A 22,083-nucleotide genomic window follows, 5' to 3' on the forward strand; every position below is an offset into this window, starting at 1 on the left:
AGCCAAACATCTTCACTCTTACAATGATTTGTCCAGCTGACAGATTTAAACTTCGTCTTTTGCTATGGATCAGGCCTGGACGACTGAGGGATTACACAGACATCTGAGTCCATTATTACCCCTAGATTTCTAGCCTGATTTGAAGGTTTTAGAGAGAGACTGGAGGTGACTGCTGACACTTTCTCTTTGTTTCTGTGGACCAAAGACTTTGACTTCAGTCTTGCCTGAGTTTAGCTGGAGAAAGTTGTTTTGCATTCACACACTGATCTGTTGGATACAGTTGCAGAGTGAACCCACTGGTACATATTCACCTGCTGCCAGTGAGACAGTAAGAGGATCCCATGATCCACAGTGTCAGAGGCAGCACTCAGATCTAACAGGAACAAGACTGAAACTTTGCCTGCATTAGTGTTCAGGTGGATGTAATTTGTCACCTTGATAAGAGCAGTCTCAGTGCTGTGGTGGAGCCTAAAACCTGACTGGAAAACATTAAGGAAGTCGTAGTAAAAAGGTGGATTTACTGTTTAGTTCCACTTAATGAAGCTTGTCTCCAACAGCCACACTTCCACCTCTGAACCCCATTAAATATAATTAACGAGAGGTCTGCCTTTTGTCCCTGTGTGCTCACCGTACTAAAATGGAACAGTCCGGCTCACGCATGCGCAGTGCACCAATGACACGGAACGGGTAGAGTGAGTTTGTTTTTATTTTGAAGTCACTTTTTTCTCACCTTTTCCGCGGTTTTGAGCTCTGATATGGCGTCGTTAAAGGCCTCGGAGCCGGGGGCGGTGGACACGGCGGAGACGGTGGTTCCTGCGTCCATATTTGCCCCAGACCGAGCCGGGGACGGAGCTGAATCCGAGGAAGAGCGCTCCGAAGGCGGCGAGGAGCCCAACGGGGAGTCCGCGGACGTCCTGGACCTTACCAATAAAGTGGGCCCCCTCTAAACTCTGAACCAACTCTGTGTAAACTTTTTTGAATGCAAATTTGGTTTTAAAGTAACTAGATTTTGCTTTTAATTTCATAGATTTATTTATTTTTTGCACAAATTAAGTCCCATTCAGATTGATAGATGGTCCTACATTTAAGCTCATGCCATCACAAACTCTTTTATCTATAATTAATTAAACAATGTTGGTTAGTTTATGATTTGTCAGTAATAGTCGTGTCAAATTACAAATGCACTGTCCTCTATAGCTGACAACGTAAAAGTTCAAATTTATATGCTAAAAAATATAATATTCATTTATTTTTTTAAAAATCGCAACTGATTAAGTTTAATTGTGCAGAATGGAACCACAAAGACCTAGATTAAATCGATAAATTGATGTTGGATAAAATGTGGCGTGTGGTGTTGACGTTGCACTGTGGGATATTGTGCTGGCTCTGCAGAAACTGACACGTATGTTGTGCCTTTAAACTGTGTCCAGCTGGAGTTTACCCACTGCTGCTGTACACTAACCTCAGAGAGAGAGAGCACGGGAATGGTACAAATCATGGGACAAGACAAAAAGTAGTGACAGGAAAAACATTTGTCAACATTATTGACACATCACAAGGGGAATTAGATGGAACAGTGTAGATCAAACAAAATGTCAAAAACTGGACAAATAATTAGTTTTTTATTTGTACAATAAAATATTAAAAAGTAAATATTCAAACACAGCACTATGGCTGAGTGGCTAGAAATCAGGCTTCACAGCAAAAAGGTTCTGGGTTGCCTGGGCCTTTTTGTGGAGAGTTTGCATATTCTCGCTGTGTCTGGGTGGGTTTCCTCTGGGCAGTCCAGTTTGCCCCATCAATACAACACAACATGTACCATAAGTACAATCCTCCATCTAATGTAGTCCTGATCAAGCCTAGCAACAATATCACAAAGAGTCCCGGGCACTGCACTATGATGCCCCCAGAGGGGCAAAATGCAGAGGACAAATTTCTCTCTATGGAAACAATAAAAATGTACCTTAACCTTAATTATATGTAGGATATTTAACTCTGATACATGTTAAACAAAGCCTGCATATTCTTATATAATTTGGCTTAGGGCTTGTTGATGTGGCCAAAGTGTAAAATCTTAATTTATATATTTTTATTTTATTTCCTACACACACTGGATGATTACAATTTTTACCAATTTTAATCTAAGTCAGCAGGAACTGCTTGTTTTTCAAATGGCGGAAGCTCTTTACATTTTCACTTTTATCATATGCTATCATTTAAGAAATTGTAAACTGTCTTAAATTACATTTGTATAGATATCTAAATGTAATTACACAATAATGCTGCTTTGCAAGTAAGAAAGTAAACTTCATAATAATTCTCAATTTCACGATTTATCAGTTTTTTAAAAATCTCAATTAATCAAATAGATCTGATTAATTTCCCAGCCCTACTTTGGTTATTATTCAGTGGTTATAAGCAGATGGAGATGCACAGCAAGTTGAATATACATTTGATGAAAACAATGTGCTGCCAAAGGATGTGGATTCAAGATTTTGTATTTGTAAAAATTGACCTTAGCGAAAGTGGATGACAGTGGTTTTTGACTGCTCTGACCAGTTAGTGCTGTTCTATTACTTCTGGTGCTTCTTAAGTATATTATCACTGAGTGCGACAAATGGCCTACTATCATGTTTTGACAAACTTGTTGTGCAAAATTTTCTAAAAATCACAAATTGCCTGTGATTTGATTGCTTTTTAGTTCCTCCTGGTGAGTCCGAATGCCAAACAGTACGATGCTTTACTGCGACACCTACGTGAGCGGATCGAGGAGGGCAGTGGAGAGACAATCTATGTCATCGGAATGGGCTCAGGTGAAAACACTGATCCCAAAGTTACAGACACTTAAAAGACCTGACACCTGTATCAAAGAGCCTTTGTTATTACATTGCTCCAGTCAATTAAAAAAAATTGTCTTATTGGGAAAAAAAACAAAAAACAATGATATAGGGGCTCGTCTGTCTTAAAACCTGAAGCAAAACCACAATTATGTAAACACAGACTGGGTGAAGAGTCTTGCCAAAGAACACAATGGCAGTTCAACTGCTCTTTCGTTTGTTTCCAGTGCTAGTCTAACACATCCACTAAATACCATTATAAGCTGTTTTAATACATTTACAACTTCAGTTTAATTAACCTATGAGCAGCAGTTCCTTGAAATCCCTCATCATTCAGAGACATGAAGTTGTTGCAGGGCTTTTGCTGAGCTTGGGAAATCTGATCATCTCTTCTTTGACCTATGACCCCACATACAAACAGCTGAGACCGGAATAACTCCACAACAAAATGCTCCAGTGTCCTACAGTCCAGACACACTGTCAAATGAGTCAACTGTTTGTCTGTGGGCCAATGCTGAGGACTTTTAAATACAATAAGACGACTAAATATATTCTTTAAACATCCTATTTTCTAATTTATTCAGGGCATTTGGTCAAAATGTTCTGTCTTTCTATGTATACATAAAGACATAATTGTTCAAGAACTTCTTGATAACCGGGCAAATCATCTCTTTTTTTTTATACAGGGGGAAATCAGTTTCGTCCTCGGTTATGTCTTGAGCCAGAAACAAACAGGATCGTTCAATCAGTTTATTTCAGTGATCCATGCGAAATGAAACAAATTTAAATTAAACAAAAATTTAATTTCTCTCTCCTCAGATTAGCAGTTTAGTGCTTTGCTCAGACTAATTAATCTTGTGCAATCTCTCCCAATTTTAGTTTATTCACTATCAAATTATTTGAAAAGTCTGTGGTTTGGAGCCATGTTCAGACATTGGAAGATAACATTGGGTTTATTAATTAGTCCTGCAGTCCTGGTGCAGTACCGGCCTGGTTTAGTCCTGGTTTAGTCCTGGTTTAGTCCTGGTTTAGTCCTGGTTTAGTCCTGGTTTAACCATGTGTTTTTGCAGATGGTGGGGACTATGGTCTGAATGCTTTGGACATGGAGGCGTCTGTTGCCACGGTGCACTCTCTATGTGAGACCATCGATGCAGACCTGGTCTTGCTTCGAGAGAGACCCGAATCCGGGGGCCAAGTCCGAGACTATCTAATCCGTAGGAGGGTCGGGGAGCAGGACTTCCTCGAGGTCCGGTGGGTACTGTGTCAGATGCCCTCCTGTCCTCCTATATCCCTGTGTGTCAGATGTTGTCCTACTAAAATCCCTGGTTTTAGTCCTGGTTTAGACTTTGGTCAATCTTGGTTTTGTCCAGGCCCAGTCCTGGTCCAGCTGTGTTCTGACCCTCTCTGCTTCTCTTCTCAGAGTGGCTGTTGTGGGGAATGTGGACGCAGGGAAGTCTACCCTCCTTGGGGTCCTGACTCACGGGGAGCTTGACAATGGCAGAGGCTTCGCTCGACAGAAATTGTTCAGACACAAACACGAGATGGAGAGCGGCCGCACCAGCAGTGTGGGCAACGACATCCTGGGCTTCGATCAGGAAGGGCAGGTACCGCAGGCGCTACGGGGAGGGGGGGTAATGATAGGGGAGTGACAGGTACCACAGGGGAGGGAGGGATACAGGTAATCACGGGCAAGGGGAGTAGGGCTAATCACCTAATCGTAATTAGTTTACTATAAAAAATAATCGTAGTTATAGTTTGATAATTGTAATTGTTATCTGGACTATACAGACTGTAAAACATTTACAAAAAGACAATTTTAGAACAAAGACATTATGGCAATATTAATTCAAAATGTCAAAAGCAATAAACATCAACATAAACATCAAATAATACAATTTATTTGTAAATATCTTCTGTCTAGAAGCCTCTAGTCACCATAATTAACATAAACATTTATTTATTTAAGAATGTCCCAGTGTACAATAGCAACAACTGTTAGACTCTTGAGTCAGTTTCATTTGACTAGTTAGTTTCCGGCAGTGAGTGAACAAGTTCCATAAAAAAAAAAAAAAAATCCATAAAGAGCAAAGTTGTGGTATTTTTTAAGTTTTTTAAGTGTCTGTTGTACTTTTAACAGTGCATAGTGCACCTAAAATGGACCCTTAATGCATAAACATTTGGACCTCATTGCTATTGCAGCTTATCAATAAAATAACCTTGAACCTTGAATGTCAATGCACAATAAAAAATTTTTTTTGACTATTCAACTAATTAAAAAAAAAAAGACACGTTTCATGTTCGTAATCCGACCTTATCCTTTACCTGCAGGTGGTGAACAAACCAGACAGTCACGGGGGGAGCCTGGACTGGACAAAGATCTGTGAGAAATCCTCTAAAATCATCACATTTATTGACCTGGCTGGACACGAGAAGTACCTCAAGACCACAGTGTTTGGGATGACCGGGCATCTGCCTGACTTCTGCATGCTCATGGTACAAACAAGACCTGGTGTAGACCTGATTTAGACCTGGTTTATACCTGGTTTGGATCTGGTTTAGGTCTGATTTAGATCTGGTTAAGATCTGGTTTATATTTGGTTTGGACCTGGTTTGGACCTGGTTTGGACCTAGTTTGGACCTAGTTTGTCCCTGGTTTAAGCCTGGTATAAACCTGTATAAGTCCTTTTAAAGCTACCATCTGCAAGTTTTTGTTTTTTTTTCACTAATAGATGGCACCCCCTCACCACCAAGCCCCCCCCTAATGGCCTTTGTTCAGACTCACCTTTGCTCTCTGCTCTTCTTCAGGCACTATCAGACTGCAGTAGCGTTAATAGCATCTAGTGGTGATATGGGAGAATACAACGGGGTGTGCTGGCTAGTCTAATCACAGATGGTAGCTTTAAATTCTGTTTAAAACATTCTATTACATTCCCCTGCAAACATAGTGATACTTGTTTATTTTATATTTTGTGTAGGTGGGCAGTAATGCAGGCATCGTGGGCATGACCAAAGAGCACCTCGGACTTGCTTTGGCTCTGAACGTCCCTGTTTTTGTGGTGGTTACCAAAATAGACATGTGTCCAGCCAACATCCTACAAGGTAAAAATACAGCAGAGAGGGTCAGATGGTGCAGGGGATACAGAGGATGCAGAGAAGAGGGTCAGATGTAACAGAGGACACAGAGGAGAGGGTCAGATGGAGCAGAGGATGCAGATCTGATGATTGCTTTTCTTTACAGAGACGTTAAAGTTGTTACAGCGGTTACTGAAGTCTCCCGGCTGTAGAAAAATTCCAGTTTTGGTACAGAACAAAGACGACGTCATTGTCACAGCATCAAACTTCAGCTCAGAGAGGTATAGCTCTTAGTTTTGGTTTACTTCTGATTTAGTACTAGTTTAACCTAAAGGACCATGCCATGTTTTAAATGGTGGTGACATGAGAGGGGCTTGGCACAAGTTCATATGGGATACATGAAATTTCTGTGACCGTAAGTGTTGTTTTTTAAATTTCAGAGTGTGTCCAATTTTCCAAATCTCAAATGTGACCGGTGAAAACATGGACCTGCTGAAGATGTTCCTGAATCTGCTCTCGTCACGGACCACTTTTAACACAGATGAGCCAGCTGAGTTCCAGATTGACGATACCTACTCTGTCCCGGTGAGAGAAGAGACCACCAGGAATCGCCTAATCTGCACTCAGAAAATACATTCAGTCTAACAACTGGTTAATTCATTCACATAGGTTAGCTCAGCTAACATCTTGCAAGCTAAATACCATATAACATAAATAAATGGGACATCATGTCCATTGTTTTTGTAATTAAGAAGAAGCATTACAGTTGTTATCAGTAAAAACTCTATTTAATTTGAACATGTCTATCTCATATCTTAAAAAAAGTGTCCTGAAGTTCCTTTAATTGTTTGACAAATTCTTTAAGTTTTTTATTTGTTACTTCCTTATCCACATAAAAACCCAAACCTTATTCTCTCTCTCCTCAGGGCGTAGGAACAGTAGTATCAGGGACTACTTTACGTGGATTGATACGTCTGAACGACATGCTCCTCCTCGGTCCGGACCCTTTAGGAACCTTCGCCCCCATCGCAGTGAAATCCATCCACCGAAAGAGGATGCCCGTGAGGGAGGTCAGAGGAGGGCAAACTGCTTCATTCGCTCTCAAAAAGGTCAAGATTCAAGTTTTCATTCAGTTTGTGCCTACAATACTAAAGAGGAACTAAACACAAAACAGTCAGTGGAGTTTGGAAGTGTGTGTACATGTTAGACCAATCACCTTGTACCCACAGACTCTGCCCACTTCTCTCACTCTCTACTTTAGTCCTCCAGATACTGTGCAGTTTAGCAGTTCTATCTGAAATCTGCTTGTAGGTGGAGTTTAGGTGTTTAGTCCCACTTTAACTTTGTTAACTGACTTGTTCTTCTGTGTGTTCAGATTAAGCGGTCAGCGATCAGGAAGGGCATGGTGATGGTGTCTCCGAAGCTGCAGCCTCAGGCCACATGGGAGTTTGAAGCAGAGATCATCGTCCTTCATCATCCAACCACGATATCCCCCCGCTACCAGGCCATGGGTATGTGTCAGATGCCCTCCCAGCCTCCTCCTGTATGTTAGATGCTCTCCCATCTACCTATATCCCTGTAGTTTCAATGTGCCCTATGTAACTTTTCTGTCGGAGGGTCTGACAATTACTCTGTGAAGAACTGACTTGCTCATAGGAAGATTTTTAAGGTATTTTTAGAACAATAAAAGTTCACATAATTAAATAAATGCAAGAAAAGTTAAATGGTTCATTCTGGAACACTCCAGGCTCCAGGTTTCAGATGACATCACAACATTCTATAGATCAATAACACCGAATACAAATGGGGGCAGCTAAAATTAGTAGTTAAAATGCAAGTTTTTGTTGTAATACAGTGAACCCATGGCTCTAGTCACTAATAGAAATGATCAGGTTCAACATTTGTGCATTTATCTTTTAGGTATTTCATGGCAATACAATGTAATCTATGGTGAAATCTGTCTCCCTATCTGGGAGAATTACATCATCACAGTTTACAATCTGAAAACCACCAATAACCTCTTTATTGGCTCAAGCAGGTAGTGTCCTCTCCACCAGAAATGTTATATAGTACTGTACACCATTAATTGAGGTGGGAGCAGGTCAAATCTGCAGATGTTGTGGTGTGGCTGGATAAATATAAAGCGGTAAATTGCTTTGAGTGCCTTGAAGGTGGACAAATGCTATGTAAAAATGTGACCATATAGCAGGAGAATGGACATTGTAATAGAAATAATCAGATTTTATGTTTATAGATTTCTTATAAAAATCCCTCATTCTCCTCCTGTAGTTCACTGCGGCAGTATCCGACAGACAGCCACCATCTTGAGCATGAACAAAGACTGTCTGAGGACCGGAGATAAAGCTGCGGTTCACTTCAGATTCATCAAGACTCCAGAATATCTGCACCCAGAACAGAAACTGGTGTTCAGGGAGGGAAGGACCAAGGCTGTGGGCACCATCACTAAGGTACTATACTGCTACTATTACTATTACTACTGCTGCTACTACTATTACTGCAGCTAATACTACCACTAAAGATATTACTAATAGACCAAAGCTGTGGGAACCATCACCAAGATATTACTTGTACTGCTACTTGTCCTTGTCCTGTTAGGCCCCTCACAATCGAAATTATATTGACTTATCGTTCAGTACATGACAGCCTGAACAATACTTTTGTTTGTCAGTAATGGTGGGACTTGTTTGTACTAGTGAGGAAATTCTTGTTATTTTTCTGGACTATGATCAAATTTGAGCTGTAGACAGTGTAGCCTATGTTCAGTTGACAACTTTTTGAAAACTTTTGTACTACCACTACAACTTCAACAACTATGGACTAACAGCTGTTTAGTACAGTTAGCATATAACAAAGTTCCAAGGTAGTAAAAGTGAATTAATGTATTTGCCTTGTTTTGTCTCAGCTACTTCAGTCGGTTAGCACACAAGCGGCCAAAGCTCAGCAGGCAAAATCCCAGACCTACAGGAAGAGGGAAGGAACAGCCAATGAGGAGGCTTCGTCTGCAGCGCGACCAGGAAGTCCCACCTCCTCACAGATACAGGTGAGCAAACATCATCCTCTTACTCTTGCATCCATCAATAACATGTTTACATACCTACTTCTTAATACAAAAAGAAAAGACTAGATCAATGGATTGTGTTTGGGAGGGCATCTGGCATAGAAAGCACAAAAAAGTGTCAAAATCTGAAAATATAGCTATACATTTTGTAAATATAATGTTCTCTCTTCACCCCTCTCTCCTCTGTGCCCCGTGCTGCTCCAGGCGGCCACAGAGGGCGCTCTAAACCAGGAGATCCAGGTACAGTTCAGACCACGCCCACAGAGGAGCATCCTGCCTTGTTATATTATGCATGTGTTTCCCTCATGACACTAAACCGCTGAATGTCAAAGTAAAAACAGGTCTGAGCTTTAGACTCTTATCGTGAAAGTCTCAAATTCTGCTCTGTCTCTGATTGGTCCAGCGGTGTGATAGATGATGTCATAATCTCAGATGGAGGGCAGGGGTTTATACACTTCTATGGGAGATTAACTGTTTTTGAAAGAAGTATTCAAATTTATGGTCCACAAATGTTAAACCTTATCATTATTTGTTTGGGATTGACAAATTTGTTATATTAAACTCATGTCTTAAAATCATTTTAACTGACAAGAATCATTGTCTTTGGAATAGTATAATTGAAAAAATGATTTCACTTTAGTTAGACATCACATTGGGTGGAGGATGGGAGTTGAACCCTCTGATTTCCTCCTATATCCCTGTGGAAATACCTTACTGGATACAGAATACTGAATCGTGCTCCATCTGATTGTATTTATTTCTTCACTGCACAAAGCCAAGTCTGCTGACGTCTATAATGTATGTATGTATCAGACCAGTGTGTTAATGCTTCAGTGAATGTACCTGAACTCCTGATATTTTACCATAAGGAAGTAGTCAACTGACAATTGCTCTTTGAAAGGATGTTAAATATAAATTGTCACATAATCATTAAAGAGGGGGTATTATGCAAAATCTTATGCACGGTGATTGTGATAGTGCTCTGAAGAGGGAACAAAGGGAAGGCCGACTTAGAGCTTCAAAAACTAAAGTGACACTTGTAAAACATGTTAATATCTTGTTTTCAGTGAATATAGCGCTTTTCAAAACAATAAAAAGTAACATGGTGATCTAAATATCTCATGTGTTAGCAGTTAACACCTCCATAAGCATAAAATCTCTTTGAAACCACCTTTTCCCAGCTTTTTGGATCCAATCCAAATAAATATGTAGAAGTTGAAGAGCTACACTTATGAAAACAGTATGAATCGGGTTGGGCATCAGGAGTAAAAACTGCATATTATTTTTTAAAATCCATAAAGAGTAATAGTCAGTGAATCACCATTTCTAACCTTCCTTTTACCCAGTTTGGAGACTTGGATTTCAGGGGCATTTTCAAACTTTTTTTCCATTTGTCCAACTACTTTGTTTATTTTTGTATTTATGTGTTTTTTGCAGTTGAAGTCAGGGGGCGCTGGTCGCAGGAGAGGAGGGAACAGACATCGATCGAAAGGGTTAAGCGTAGCGCCTATGTCCACACCTGTGTCCACTGGAGCCGGGACTGCCTAAAACCAACTGATCAATAACCTGGACCACTGTGCCTTTAAAACCACAACCAATGAATAGCCAATAACCAAGACTACTGTGCCTTTTACAAGAACAGACAAAGAGCGAGGAAAAACATACAATAGGCCCTTTTCACGCTGTTGTATGGCTAGTTCTGGTTCTTGCAAATGTGCCAATCTGCTCTTGCTGCACCATCCTTTCCTTTTCTATGAGGAATTAGCTGAGTTGTGCTAAAATAAATCATCAAGACACAGATGGCATGTTAAGACCTTTATTATAACAGATGAAACTTCTGTGTGTAATTTGTGTCTTGAAGCTAATACTAACTGAAATTAAAATTAAATACTGATGATAAAATAGTGCTACAATCTGAATTATCTTACAATGAAAAACAATTGACTTAGATGTATTTTTTATACAGTTGTTTATGTTGTATTTTGAGATTTTATTCAGGTTAACGCTGGCTTTGAGACTCACATACCAGCTTCACTAAACACAGAAGTTTCCTCCAGTGAAGTATTTACATTGTAGTAAAGATCTTAACATGTTGTCTGTGCTCATCCATATGTAACTTGGTTTCTGCGTAGAGACATTTAGAAATTGATTTATTTTAGCACGGCTGGGCTAATTAACAATACACAATGAATAGAGCGGGAAAGAGCATACCTGCGCTTTTTAGACAACCAGAACTATCCAGACAGCAGTGTGAAAAGGGCCCATGCTGAAAAACCCTCTGAGCAGGAACAAATGTTTAATGCATTTTTAGGGCTGCCATGATGAGTCTGCTCATAATCTGCACAGTTGGTCAGTTGGTTGGAGAGTTTTACCAAATTTGACCCAGATGAAGCTTAAAATATATATAGCGGGTTTTTATATTGTGTAATTATTTGGTTTGGTTGTGAATATATAATAATTCTCTTAGTTTTACATCAGTTAAGTGGCAGTTTGTGGAAAAAAGTTGAAAAATAAAAGTTGGAAATGAAAGTTTCATCCAAAATGCAGCAATAATTTAAGTACAAGGGACACGTTTCTTCTAACAGCTTAAAGATTAATTTAAGAAGATACGTGTCAAATAACTATTGTGTAAATTAGACAAGCTTTGGCTCTTGTTAACTTTGCTGTTGCTAGGTAACAGTTATGGATTTACCTCTATGTCACATCTGCTGCCCGTGTCCAACCAGGATGTAAAATTATAAACTTCACTTCAAGTGGTCAAATTTGGGAAAACTAGGAATGATTTTTGGTAAAATGTTAAATATAATGATCTTAACTACATTTTAGTAAAATGATTACACACAAAGTTGTTTTTTCAATAATAACACTAAATGTCCATGTTTCTTGCTGCTCTGTAATAACTAGATCTGTCACAATACCAAATTATGAAGCATCAAATATTGCAACAGAAAAATAACATGATACAAGATAATATTGAAACTACTTTAATACCATTGACACAGAAACTCAGAAAAAGGTTCCCTGGGATTATCTTGGTTTTATAAGTTGTAAAAATATAGCCAGCAATAAAAAAATAGCACAATTAAACACTTTTAGGGATTGCTCTATGACACCTTGGATACTACAACTAACCAATCAATCAGTATCACTTTATTTATCCCAGAGGCGCAGTTTAAGCACAATGAGCAGTAAAATACAATAATAACAGAAAGCTCAAACAAAAGTCCATGCAGCTCAACATGTAGAGTCATAAGATTCTGTTTCAGGGCACCTTGAATAAGAGAGGTGAGGTGAATAAGGGACCTCAGGACAAAAGTGTCCCTCCTCTTCGTGAGTCTGAAAGATCGTTCTATCATGTACTGAATGATTGAAGTCGGTATAGTAATTATCTTGACAGGTCTAGTTATAACTTGCTATGGTCACTCTCCTTGGCTCAAAAAGTTTTAGGTTTAGGTAAATTGGTATCATGTTTCTTGGACTGTTAAGGGCACACGATCAATCAGCAGTCTATTTGTTTTATATTTAGTTTTAACCATCTCAGTATTTAAAAAAAAACAAATTAAAAACCCCAAGATTGATCTGTATCTGTTATGTCCAAAAAAGGTCTCATCTCAAATTTTGTGAACTCGTGTCATCTGAAACTGTGCCAAGCTAAGTGTCTCTTTTTTGTAGGCAGACCCTGTTTCCTGTCACTAAGAGTTCATGTTTTTGGGCTTATTTTTCTAAACCATTTGATTCTAGAGTTTATAAAAGAGCACAAATGCCAAAGCCCACCCCTTTTAAGACCTATTTTCTTAAACATGAAAGAAACATTTTGTGAGTTAAAAAAACCTGTACAGAAGCTGCGGTTGATGATGCAGCGACGTTTGTGTTGTAAAGGATTTTAAATAAAGATGTCATAGAAAAAAATGTCATCACTTGTACTCTTAAGTGTTATGCTTGTAAATAACGGTACATTCTAGGTTTGTAGTGTCCACCTTTCAGTCCCATTCATTAGTCCATAATCTTTCAAAATCTGCAAATATTAGCAGATTCTCTAAATGCTTGTCCTGTCTGGAACATTAGACCAACTTATTTCATGCACAATTTACAGGCAAGACATTTCTTTCTGTCTATATTGGAGATTTTAGCCCAGTGTATGACATCATGCTTGGTAACATTTATGGCATTCCCCAGCATGATGTCATGATTTTCAGTAAAAAAAATAAAAAATAAATAAATTAAAGGCCACAGTGGGAAAATATATATATTTTTACATTTATTATTATTATTATTATTATTATTATTATTATTATTATTATTATTATTATTATTATTATTATTATTAATTTTTTTTGTATTTTATTTATTGTTTTTTAGCAACATCTTAAATATAATGATCTTAGCTGTGTACATTTAATCTCTACATTTTAATATTATTAGTTAAATCATTTATGATGCAACTAGATAAATATTTAGTACAGTTCCTTTTTATCCACCAGGGGTCAGTGTTGTATTAACTATAGATTTAAAAAAAAAAATGCATGAGGGTTTTAACAAGATTTCTGGCAAGGAAAACTGAAATGTAGAGTCACTTAAAAAAATGTAACTTTTATTGAGTGATTATAGTCAAATATACTAACTGCAATCAAATATAATTTGGAGAAATACAAGATAATTTGGACAAAAATAGGACAAAACCTTTATAGCTTAATTTAGTCCTGGTTTATTCCTGGTTCACCCCTACTACTACTACTACTACTACTACTACTACTACTACTACTACTACTACTACTACTACTACTACTACTACTACTACTACTACTACTACTACTACTACTACTACTACTACTACTACTACTACTACTACTACTACTACTTACTTCTGCCTTTACTACTACTATAATTGAAGGTCTTGACAAGGGCTGAACCAGGACTAAACCAGGACTTATAATGAAGTTGTTTGTGAGAGATGAACAATAGCGCACCTGTTCATAGGAGAGGATAACCGCTCTTCCTCCTTCCTCGTCTCTCCCTCCATCTTTCACTTTCCTGTCACTTTTTCATTCTCACGTTGGTGAAAAGACGCAGAGTCTCGCAATCAAGCTTGATTCTCTGTTCCCTACTTTGTGTTTGTGAATTTGAGCTCTGAGGAGAGGAACAGAGGAGGAGAGAGGAGAAGAAAGAGGAGAATGAGAAAAGAGGAGACAGAGGAGGAGAGTAGGACAGAGAAGGAGAGGCCAAATAAAAGAAATATTATAATAGCAATATATAAGTAATATATGTTACTTTAGTAGGAGTAAAAGTACGGGATCTGAAAAGTACTCTGAGAAGTACATTTTAATTAAACAGGGCATATTGCACAAAATCAACTTTGTGGAGCTTGTTATAACATTTTTCCTTCATCAAAAAAGTAATCTTGCAATCTCTTCCAGGCCCTGTGATGCTGTAACCCAACAACCCAGAATCAGAACCTTTGTCTATTCATTTATATTAGAGGGGGCCCATATGAGGCTTCCTGCCCTGGGCCCCCAAATTTACGGTTGACGAGCTTGTCCCTCAAGCATCTGCACAGCCATTTTTCATAAATGTACAACAGCAAGAAACATGCGATATGCAGCAGTTTCTTTAGTGGGATACACTGATTGTGATGTGATAATGCTCTGAAGGGGGAGTAACTTAACACAAAGTGCAAGTGGACTAAAAGCATAAAAAATGAAACTGAAACATATTTGACATTTTAATACATAGTTTTTTGACTAATATAGAATTTTTAAAGCAATAAAAGGTAACACGGTGATCTAAAATGTTAAAATATATGCTAAAAAGTGAAGTGTTGAGTGTAATCAGGATACTGTACCCATCTCTGCTGACTAATCATTCTTCATTTCTTAGTAGATTGTGATCAGCAGCCCTCCCTGTGATCCTGGTTGGTCTGATCCTGAATCCAAACTCATTACGCGTCCCTCACAGCTGTTCCTCATTCTGCAGGTTTGAAAAGTGCTGATCATGTCACAAACTTCATCTTTAAAATCTCCAAAACACGGCGTTCAAAGCGTTTTTCCTGGATTTAAAAACACAGGTCAGACTCAAAGCGCTAATGAGGAACAGGTCACCACATGCTTCATCTGATGAAAGTGAAAATGTCCAATTAGAAATAAAGCCAGTGCAGGTCTATGATGATGGGAGGATGTTTTTTTTATTGATACTTTGCAGTGATATCACGCTGCTGGGACTGCATGTATGTCTATGGCGGAATGTTCAGCAGTTTCCATGGTGACACTAGCACCAAATGTATTTTTAGACTGTCTGCAAACTCAAGAAAAAAATTGTAAAAGTAAAAATGTACCTGAATAACATATTTCATGGGTGTGTGAGCATTAGGTGTCTAATTTTCAAAAAAAAAGGTGAGTGACTAACTGAAATACAGATGGCTAATGCTAGCTAGCTTGTGCCTGTAATGTTATTTGAGAGCGACTTGTTTAACAGCACAAATCATCTCACCTGAATCGCCTGGGCGAGCTCTCAAAACCTGTGCCCATGAACTCTCTGAGGTACCTCCTGGCATTTTCAACAGCCAACAGGTGGTGCCAGAGTGTTTCAAGACAGTTAGCATTACACCTGTCCCAAAGTGTGGCACAGTGTCGACCCTCAGTGATTACCGCCCTGTGGCTCTGACGTCAACCATCATGAAATGTTTCAAAAGGCTGGTAATAGCAGAAATAAAGAGGTCCATAAATGTGGCTGCGAACATCCATCAGTACGGCTATTGCAAAAATCGCTGAGGCCATATCTGGGCTGGTTCACATAGCTCTCACCCATCTTTAAAACAGGATTCTTTTTGGTCTTCAGTTCTGCATTTAATATTAATCCCACAGACATTGCTTAATAAACTCATTCGCCTTCGTTTAAGCAGTGCACTGTGCAACTAGACTCTGGATTTTCTCACCAACAGGCCACCAATTGTAAAGATCCACAACGTCACATCTTCCTCCATCTGCCTCAACAGTGGTTTGCCTCAGGGCTGTGTCTTGACCCCTCTTATGTACACTCTGCTCACTCATGACTGTGTTTCTCACTAAGCATCCAACCACATAATGAAAACTGCAGATGACACAGCAGCGGTGCGGGTCATCATCAACAGTGGAGTCTCACTACATAAGGGAGTATGTAATCTGTGTATACATTTAAAGAAAACAAATATGATCATAGGTTTTCGTAGGGAATCCAGGTCCGTTCTCCTCATCAGTGGAGAAATGTGGTAGAGACTGTCTCCTGCTTTAAATACCCCAGAGTCCAAATCCATGAACAGTCTCACCTGGTCCAATACCAGCTGCATATTAAAGAAAACACATCAATGGCTCGACTTTCTCAGGCACCTCAGAAACGCAGGTCTGGACCCCTCCTGACTTACAGATGGAGAGAATACTCACCCCCAACATGAGTGTGTGGTGCAGCAACAGCACCAGAGGAAAGCCCTGCAGAGGATAATGAGAGCTACTGAGCCCATCTGTGGCTGTGATCTGCCCTGCATCGAAGACTCCTACAGCAGCAGGTGCAGGAAAAAGGCCTACAGCATCAGTGAGGACTCTACCCATCCACCATATGGACGTTTTATAGCTCTTCCATCAGGCAGAGGGCTGTGTCACCTACAGGCCATGACCACCAGACTCCAGGACAGCTTCTTCCCTGAAGCTGTTAGGTGGAGCAACTCTGTCATGTAGCCCTGACACTAATGCAACTTACCAAAAACACCAACTTCCATATGCAATGATTTAACTATCTGTAGAAGGCTCTGGCATGGGCCTGTGATTGATGGTAAAATAGTTTTTAACACTTATAACCATTATCTGTTGTGGCAAAATGAAATGAACTAAATTCATATTTTACATTTAAATCAAAGACATTGTAGCAAAAAAAAAGAAAAGAAAAAAGGTTGACAAACAAGAGAGAACAGTAAAAGTCACCAAAGGTGGCTCCTCATAGTGAAAGTGGCTCTTCATAATGGAAGCGGCTCTTCATAGTGGAGGTGGGTGAAATGCTGGTGAACTCTCACACTCAAAGACGAAAGTGCCTTCCTCGGTCAAGATCTGCCTCAGACCCCGTTCTCACTACAAGCCAAACCAAGAGCCAGAGGAGGTGCATGATTTTGCACAGAAATGCAAAGACCACTCTTTGCTTATTTGCAGTCCATGCTTAGATTAGTGAGCTGGTCTCAGTCTTTTCACCATCACAGTTTAATACAGCACAATAAATATTCATTGTTTCTTTTTCAATGCCCAAGATTAAATGTTCATGTTTTTCAAAAAAAGCACTTTTTGTTTCTGGTTCAGATGCTTTTTATTATTTCTTAAATAGTGCATTAGAAGCATGGAAAAAAGTGTATCTATATGTATAATTACCATATCCTATTAAAAGCAAACATTAATAACTTTAATTTTCTCCTACAGAAAAACAATAATACTTAAGAAAATAATAATATTATACATATTTGATATGTGTGTTTCAAGAAGGTGTAGTTCTATTTGAGCCCTAATTTAAGTTTTCAAAATAATAATAATAATAAATAAATAAATAAATAAATAAATAAATATATATATATATATATATATATATATATATATATATATATATATATATATATATATATATATATATATATATATATATATATATATATATATATATATATATATATATATATATATATATATATATATATATATATATATATATATATATCAGGTTTTTATGCTTATTGGCCAATAAAGGGTTAAATTTGATAAAAATCTAATAAAATGATGAATGGATAGTGTTTTTATGGCTGTTTTTTAAAGGATGGACCAAGGGTCATTTTGTATATTTGTCAAAACTATTGTGTAAATTAGATGAGCCTTGGCCCTGGTTCATCCTGTGGTTTCTAGGTAATGGGATGGGACCTCTACGTATGTCATCTGCTGCCCATGTCCAACAAGGAATTGTAAACCTCACCAAAATAGTCAAACTTGGAAAAACAAGGCAAGATTTTTTTTAGTAAAATTTCAAATAAAATCATGTTAGGCAAGTCAAATTTATTTGTAAATCACAATTCATGCGCAAGCAACCCTAAGTGCTTCACAAAGTCACAAAGCACACACATACATGAACAATGAAGACAATGCATGACAACAATTCATGATGCAAGATAATAGATAAATATGCAATAAATACCTGAAAATACAACAACTCATAATTTAATGTAAATGCTGAAGCAAACAGCAATGTTTTAAGTCCACATTTAAACACACTGAGCACTTAGTTGGAGCTGATCTTAAGTGTTGAGGAAATGTGTCCCACACAGCAGGCAGTGGGACATGTTTGGGCAGGTCCAACAACCCCACAGAGAGAGTGTTCACACTTCTATGCATTTTCAACCATTGTTTTGATTAAATTGGGCAGTGTTGGAATAACAAGTAAAACAATGTTACCACAGCTAACCACATTAATGTTACAGAGATTTAATGTGATATCACAGGTCTAGGTCATGACATCATCACTTTTAGATAAAAACTGCAGCAACCTTTCTCTTCTTGTTGATGGACTCTTGGGCTACTTCTGAATCTCAGTCTGTTTTCCCTTTGACCTGAATTTCAAAGTAAAACCTGTCTGAAGAAAAACTTTGTTTTCCCAAAACACATGGACAACAATCAAACCTGAGAGGAGAGTCTGGGACCTTCACCTCAGTGTGATGTTTGTTTGAGATCTTCAGACAGAATGAGCTCAGGATGAGCCGTGTCTGGATCCAAAGTCACCTCCACAGCACACTCTGCTGCGTGCTCAGTAGTTTTAATCTTAAAGGCAGTTTTTTAAACTGAACTTTAAACTCTTTAGAAAGATTCTTGTCCAGCTCAGACAGAGCTTGCTCCACACTGCCCTCACACATCTCTGAACACACTGCATGAGAGCAGTGAAGGCCTGCAGCCCCACAGACCTCTCTCTGTCTGTCTCTGTCTCACTCAGCTCCAGGAGGCTCTGGATCTCCTGGATCTTCTGTCTCCTCTGCTCCACCATGAGCTGACTCTGAGCCTGAGTCTGCAGCAGAGAGGACCTCCTGCGACATGCCTCCTCCACAGATAAAAACTCATGGTTGTTGTGCTCTAGAACAGAGCACATCAAGCACACTATATTGTCATCAGTGCCACGGAAGAGGACAGACCAGGCAGGACATGAGGGCAGAGGTCACACTGTATGGCATGCTCCCAATAGATCTCCTCCTCTTCCTCTCTTGTTTAGGCCCTGTGACCTTTTCCTTTAGTAGCGTGTTGACCCTGAGCTGTGGTCTGCTGAGCCAATAGCTCAGACCACCTCCACACAGACAGAGCACAGGAACGTCTCCTCAGAAGCAGCAGCAGACATAACTCAACTGAAGAGAGGACAGGCTCAGAGAGGACAAGGCATTATCACTGTCCAACTACACCTCAGAACAGAGGAAGAACATGCTTTAATGTGGCTCAATAGGACAGTTATGGCCTTTATTGATTAGAGGTTTATAAGAATTATTCATGTTCCCAGGCGCCTTAGAACTTAATGACAACAGAAATCCTGAAGTGCCAGCTCCATGAATCACATGCATCACCATATATTCAATATTAAGTCAGACTAGATAAGGGTTTTCCATTTCCTTGTTTAGGATTTATTACTGTGGAGAACCATTAGCGTTATTAACAATGGCAGTAGCAACAAACAAATTGGCAAGGAGTGGTTGGACTACTGAGCCTCTTGTACTGCAGTTGATTGCTCGTGGTTGCCAGCTGTGCTGCTCTGAATGCAGGCAGAGCCGCTACGCCAAGCAGACGGAGACACAACACAGAGGAAGGCTGAGAGAGAGACATCGGTTCATTCTGGATTTGCCAAATTGACTACGAAGCTCCTTAAGCCCAAACTGTATGTACATCACTGTCTGCCATGATAAAGACTGAATAGATAGATTTGTAATGTTGTTATTGACTTTTTATGTGTAGCACTTTGAGCGGCTGAGGTTGTTTTTAAATGTGGTATACTAATAAAATTGATCTGAAACCCCTCTGTACTCACCAGAGTCAGTGCAGAATATTCAGTTTAAGTCGTGTATTGGTTCAAAGCGCTTTGTGGTCACAGCTCTTCTCTCTGAATGACATGGACAAGGGTTAGAGTTAGATCTAGATCTAGATAATCTAAAACTATAGAGAAAGTGGGGGGACTTCCTCCTGGTGGGGCATGCTTGGAACATCTCCCCAGGGAGGTGTTCATGAGGCATCCAAAACAGATGCTTGAGCCACCCCGATGGCTCCTCTCAACGTGGAGCAGTGGCTCTACTCCAAGCTCCTCACATTTGAGTGAACTCCTCACCCTATCGCTAAGGGAATGCCCAGGCCTGTGGAGGAAACTCATTTATTTCTATCGACTACTTCTGTCCACGATCTTGTTCTTTTGGACTAAAGCTCACGACCATAGGTGAAGGTAACAATGTAGATTGACCAGTAAATCCGGAGCTTTGCGTTTTCACTCATCTCTTTCTTCATCACAACAGTCCAGCGCAGCACCGCCATCACAGCAGATACTGCACTGATCCGCCTGTCAATCTCACGCTCCATCCTTTCCTGACTCATGAACAAGACCCCGAGATACTTGATCTCTTCTGCTTGAGGCATGGACTCCCGGTACAGGCGGAGGTTAAAGGACATTTAGTATGCAAATTGGACTTTTTTGAGCTTTCAATCATTACTCGTATTTGGTTTCACACTTGTTTCTTTGCAATGTCAACTCCCTGTGAGCTTCAGAAATCAATTTTCTCTGCCTTGATGCAGCACAGATAAAACTCTGAAGTTCTCTTGCTCAGTTTTTAAGTCCATAAACCATCACCAGATGCTACCTAATGGCTTAGTTTATATTGTCATTGTTCATTCCCACTGTTGACAGCAGAGGACACTCCAAGATCTGAATACCAAGTGTTTTCCAAAAGCAGACATTATTTTAGGCTAGAAAATGTGAAATGTGAAGCTGACCAAAAGTATGTTTAAAACTGAATATAAGAATGCTTCATTATGTGTCCCATAAACAGGATTTAAATAGCGTAACAAACAGAACAAATGATTGGTTTTGTACTGGGTAGGTTCGAATTGAATTATTTATTATCACAACAATTGGATCCAGTATTTTGCCAAGCCTGTTTCATTATTAACATAATATTAGATTGTCTCTTAAATGCACGGCTAGTTCATTTTAAACTGTTTGCAGCGGTCCAAAAGGTATTCCTGAACTTCCAAAACACATTCTGAACTTTTTTCACAACTTTCAGAGGCCAGTTTTTCCATCATGCTACTGCCAACAACAACAAGCATGCTAACAGCACACCAACTTTACTTCCTGATTTGTGGCAGATAAAATCTCATTATAATTAGATGCGGACAGTACACAGTGGTCTCATTTTGACCCTAAGAGCTGCTTTTACATTTTATCTGTACTGGGGCAAATCTTACTTTATTACAAAAATCAGATGTACCCTCTAGTACTGATATGTGTATTTTAATTTCCAGTGACTCCACAGGGCGTCCTCTGTCTCCAGCTCACACCATGACGCAGACAGCAGGATCAAACCCGTAATAACTGTGAGGATCCGGGTTTTAATAACATGGTACCTCCGCAGTGTTGACCAGAGGGACCTCATCAGACCCACTCAAATCTGTCTGTGGTACTACAATAGAGCCACAGGACAGGTCAGACGACGCGGCCTGGAGGTTCAAAATAGAAGAAATGGAAGGCTCAATGACATTATAGCGTTAATAACTCTCCAGTTTGCTGTAAAATTGAGCTGGAGGACATGTTTCTGTGGTCGAATTTGGTGGTTAACTGTCAGACTGCTGATTGCTGTAACTACAATACACACTTCTTCACCGGTGAATCTACTGTGTTTTAAGATGGGCATGATTGACAGGTGGATCAGGGACACGCATGGTCAAGTTTTGTCAGAATCATCGAGTGAAGCATTGAACTCTGAGGGAAATGGAGGGAGTGGGTAACCAGACTGATTTCTGTCTACATCAAAAATAGACATATCATTTTTGGACTTGTCAGGCAAATCCCAACCCTGTCCCTTCT

The 22,083-nt window shown here is 39.3% G+C and overlaps 1 protein-coding gene across 1 annotated transcript; it reads left to right on the forward strand.

The window, feature by feature from the left end:
• The first annotated feature begins 654 nt into the window (after positions 1 to 654).
• On the forward strand, positions 655 to 12,901 carry LOC117376552 (GTP-binding protein 1-like). Its single transcript, XM_033973067.2, has 13 exons — positions 655 to 932; positions 2,702 to 2,813; positions 3,908 to 4,088; positions 4,258 to 4,441; positions 5,166 to 5,330; positions 5,813 to 5,936; positions 6,076 to 6,190; positions 6,350 to 6,494; positions 6,836 to 7,018; positions 7,285 to 7,420; positions 8,199 to 8,377; positions 8,833 to 8,970; positions 10,426 to 12,901. Exons 1-13 carry the CDS (start codon positions 756 to 758, stop codon positions 10,534 to 10,536), a joined length of 1,950 nt encoding a protein of 649 aa, XP_033828958.1. The 5' UTR covers positions 655 to 755; the 3' UTR covers positions 10,537 to 12,901.
• Positions 12,902 to 22,083: the final 9,182 nt, after the last annotated feature.

This window comes from Periophthalmus magnuspinnatus, chromosome 1 (assembly GCF_009829125.3).
Source record: "Periophthalmus magnuspinnatus isolate fPerMag1 chromosome 1, fPerMag1.2.pri, whole genome shotgun sequence".
Lineage (NCBI taxonomy): Eukaryota > Metazoa > Chordata > Actinopteri > Gobiiformes > Gobiidae > Periophthalmus > Periophthalmus magnuspinnatus.

Coding starts and splice junctions, on each gene's coding strand:
- LOC117376552 (XM_033973067.2), top strand. CDS start 756: ATGGCGTCGTTAAAGGCCTCGGAGCCGGGGGCGGTGGACACGGCGGAG. Junction 5,331..5,812: donor CTGACTTCTGCATGCTCATG/GTACAAACAAGA, acceptor TATTTTGTGTAG/GTGGGCAGTAATGCAGGCAT. Junction 7,019..7,284: donor CTTCATTCGCTCTCAAAAAG/GTCAAGATTCAA, acceptor CTGTGTGTTCAG/ATTAAGCGGTCAGCGATCAG.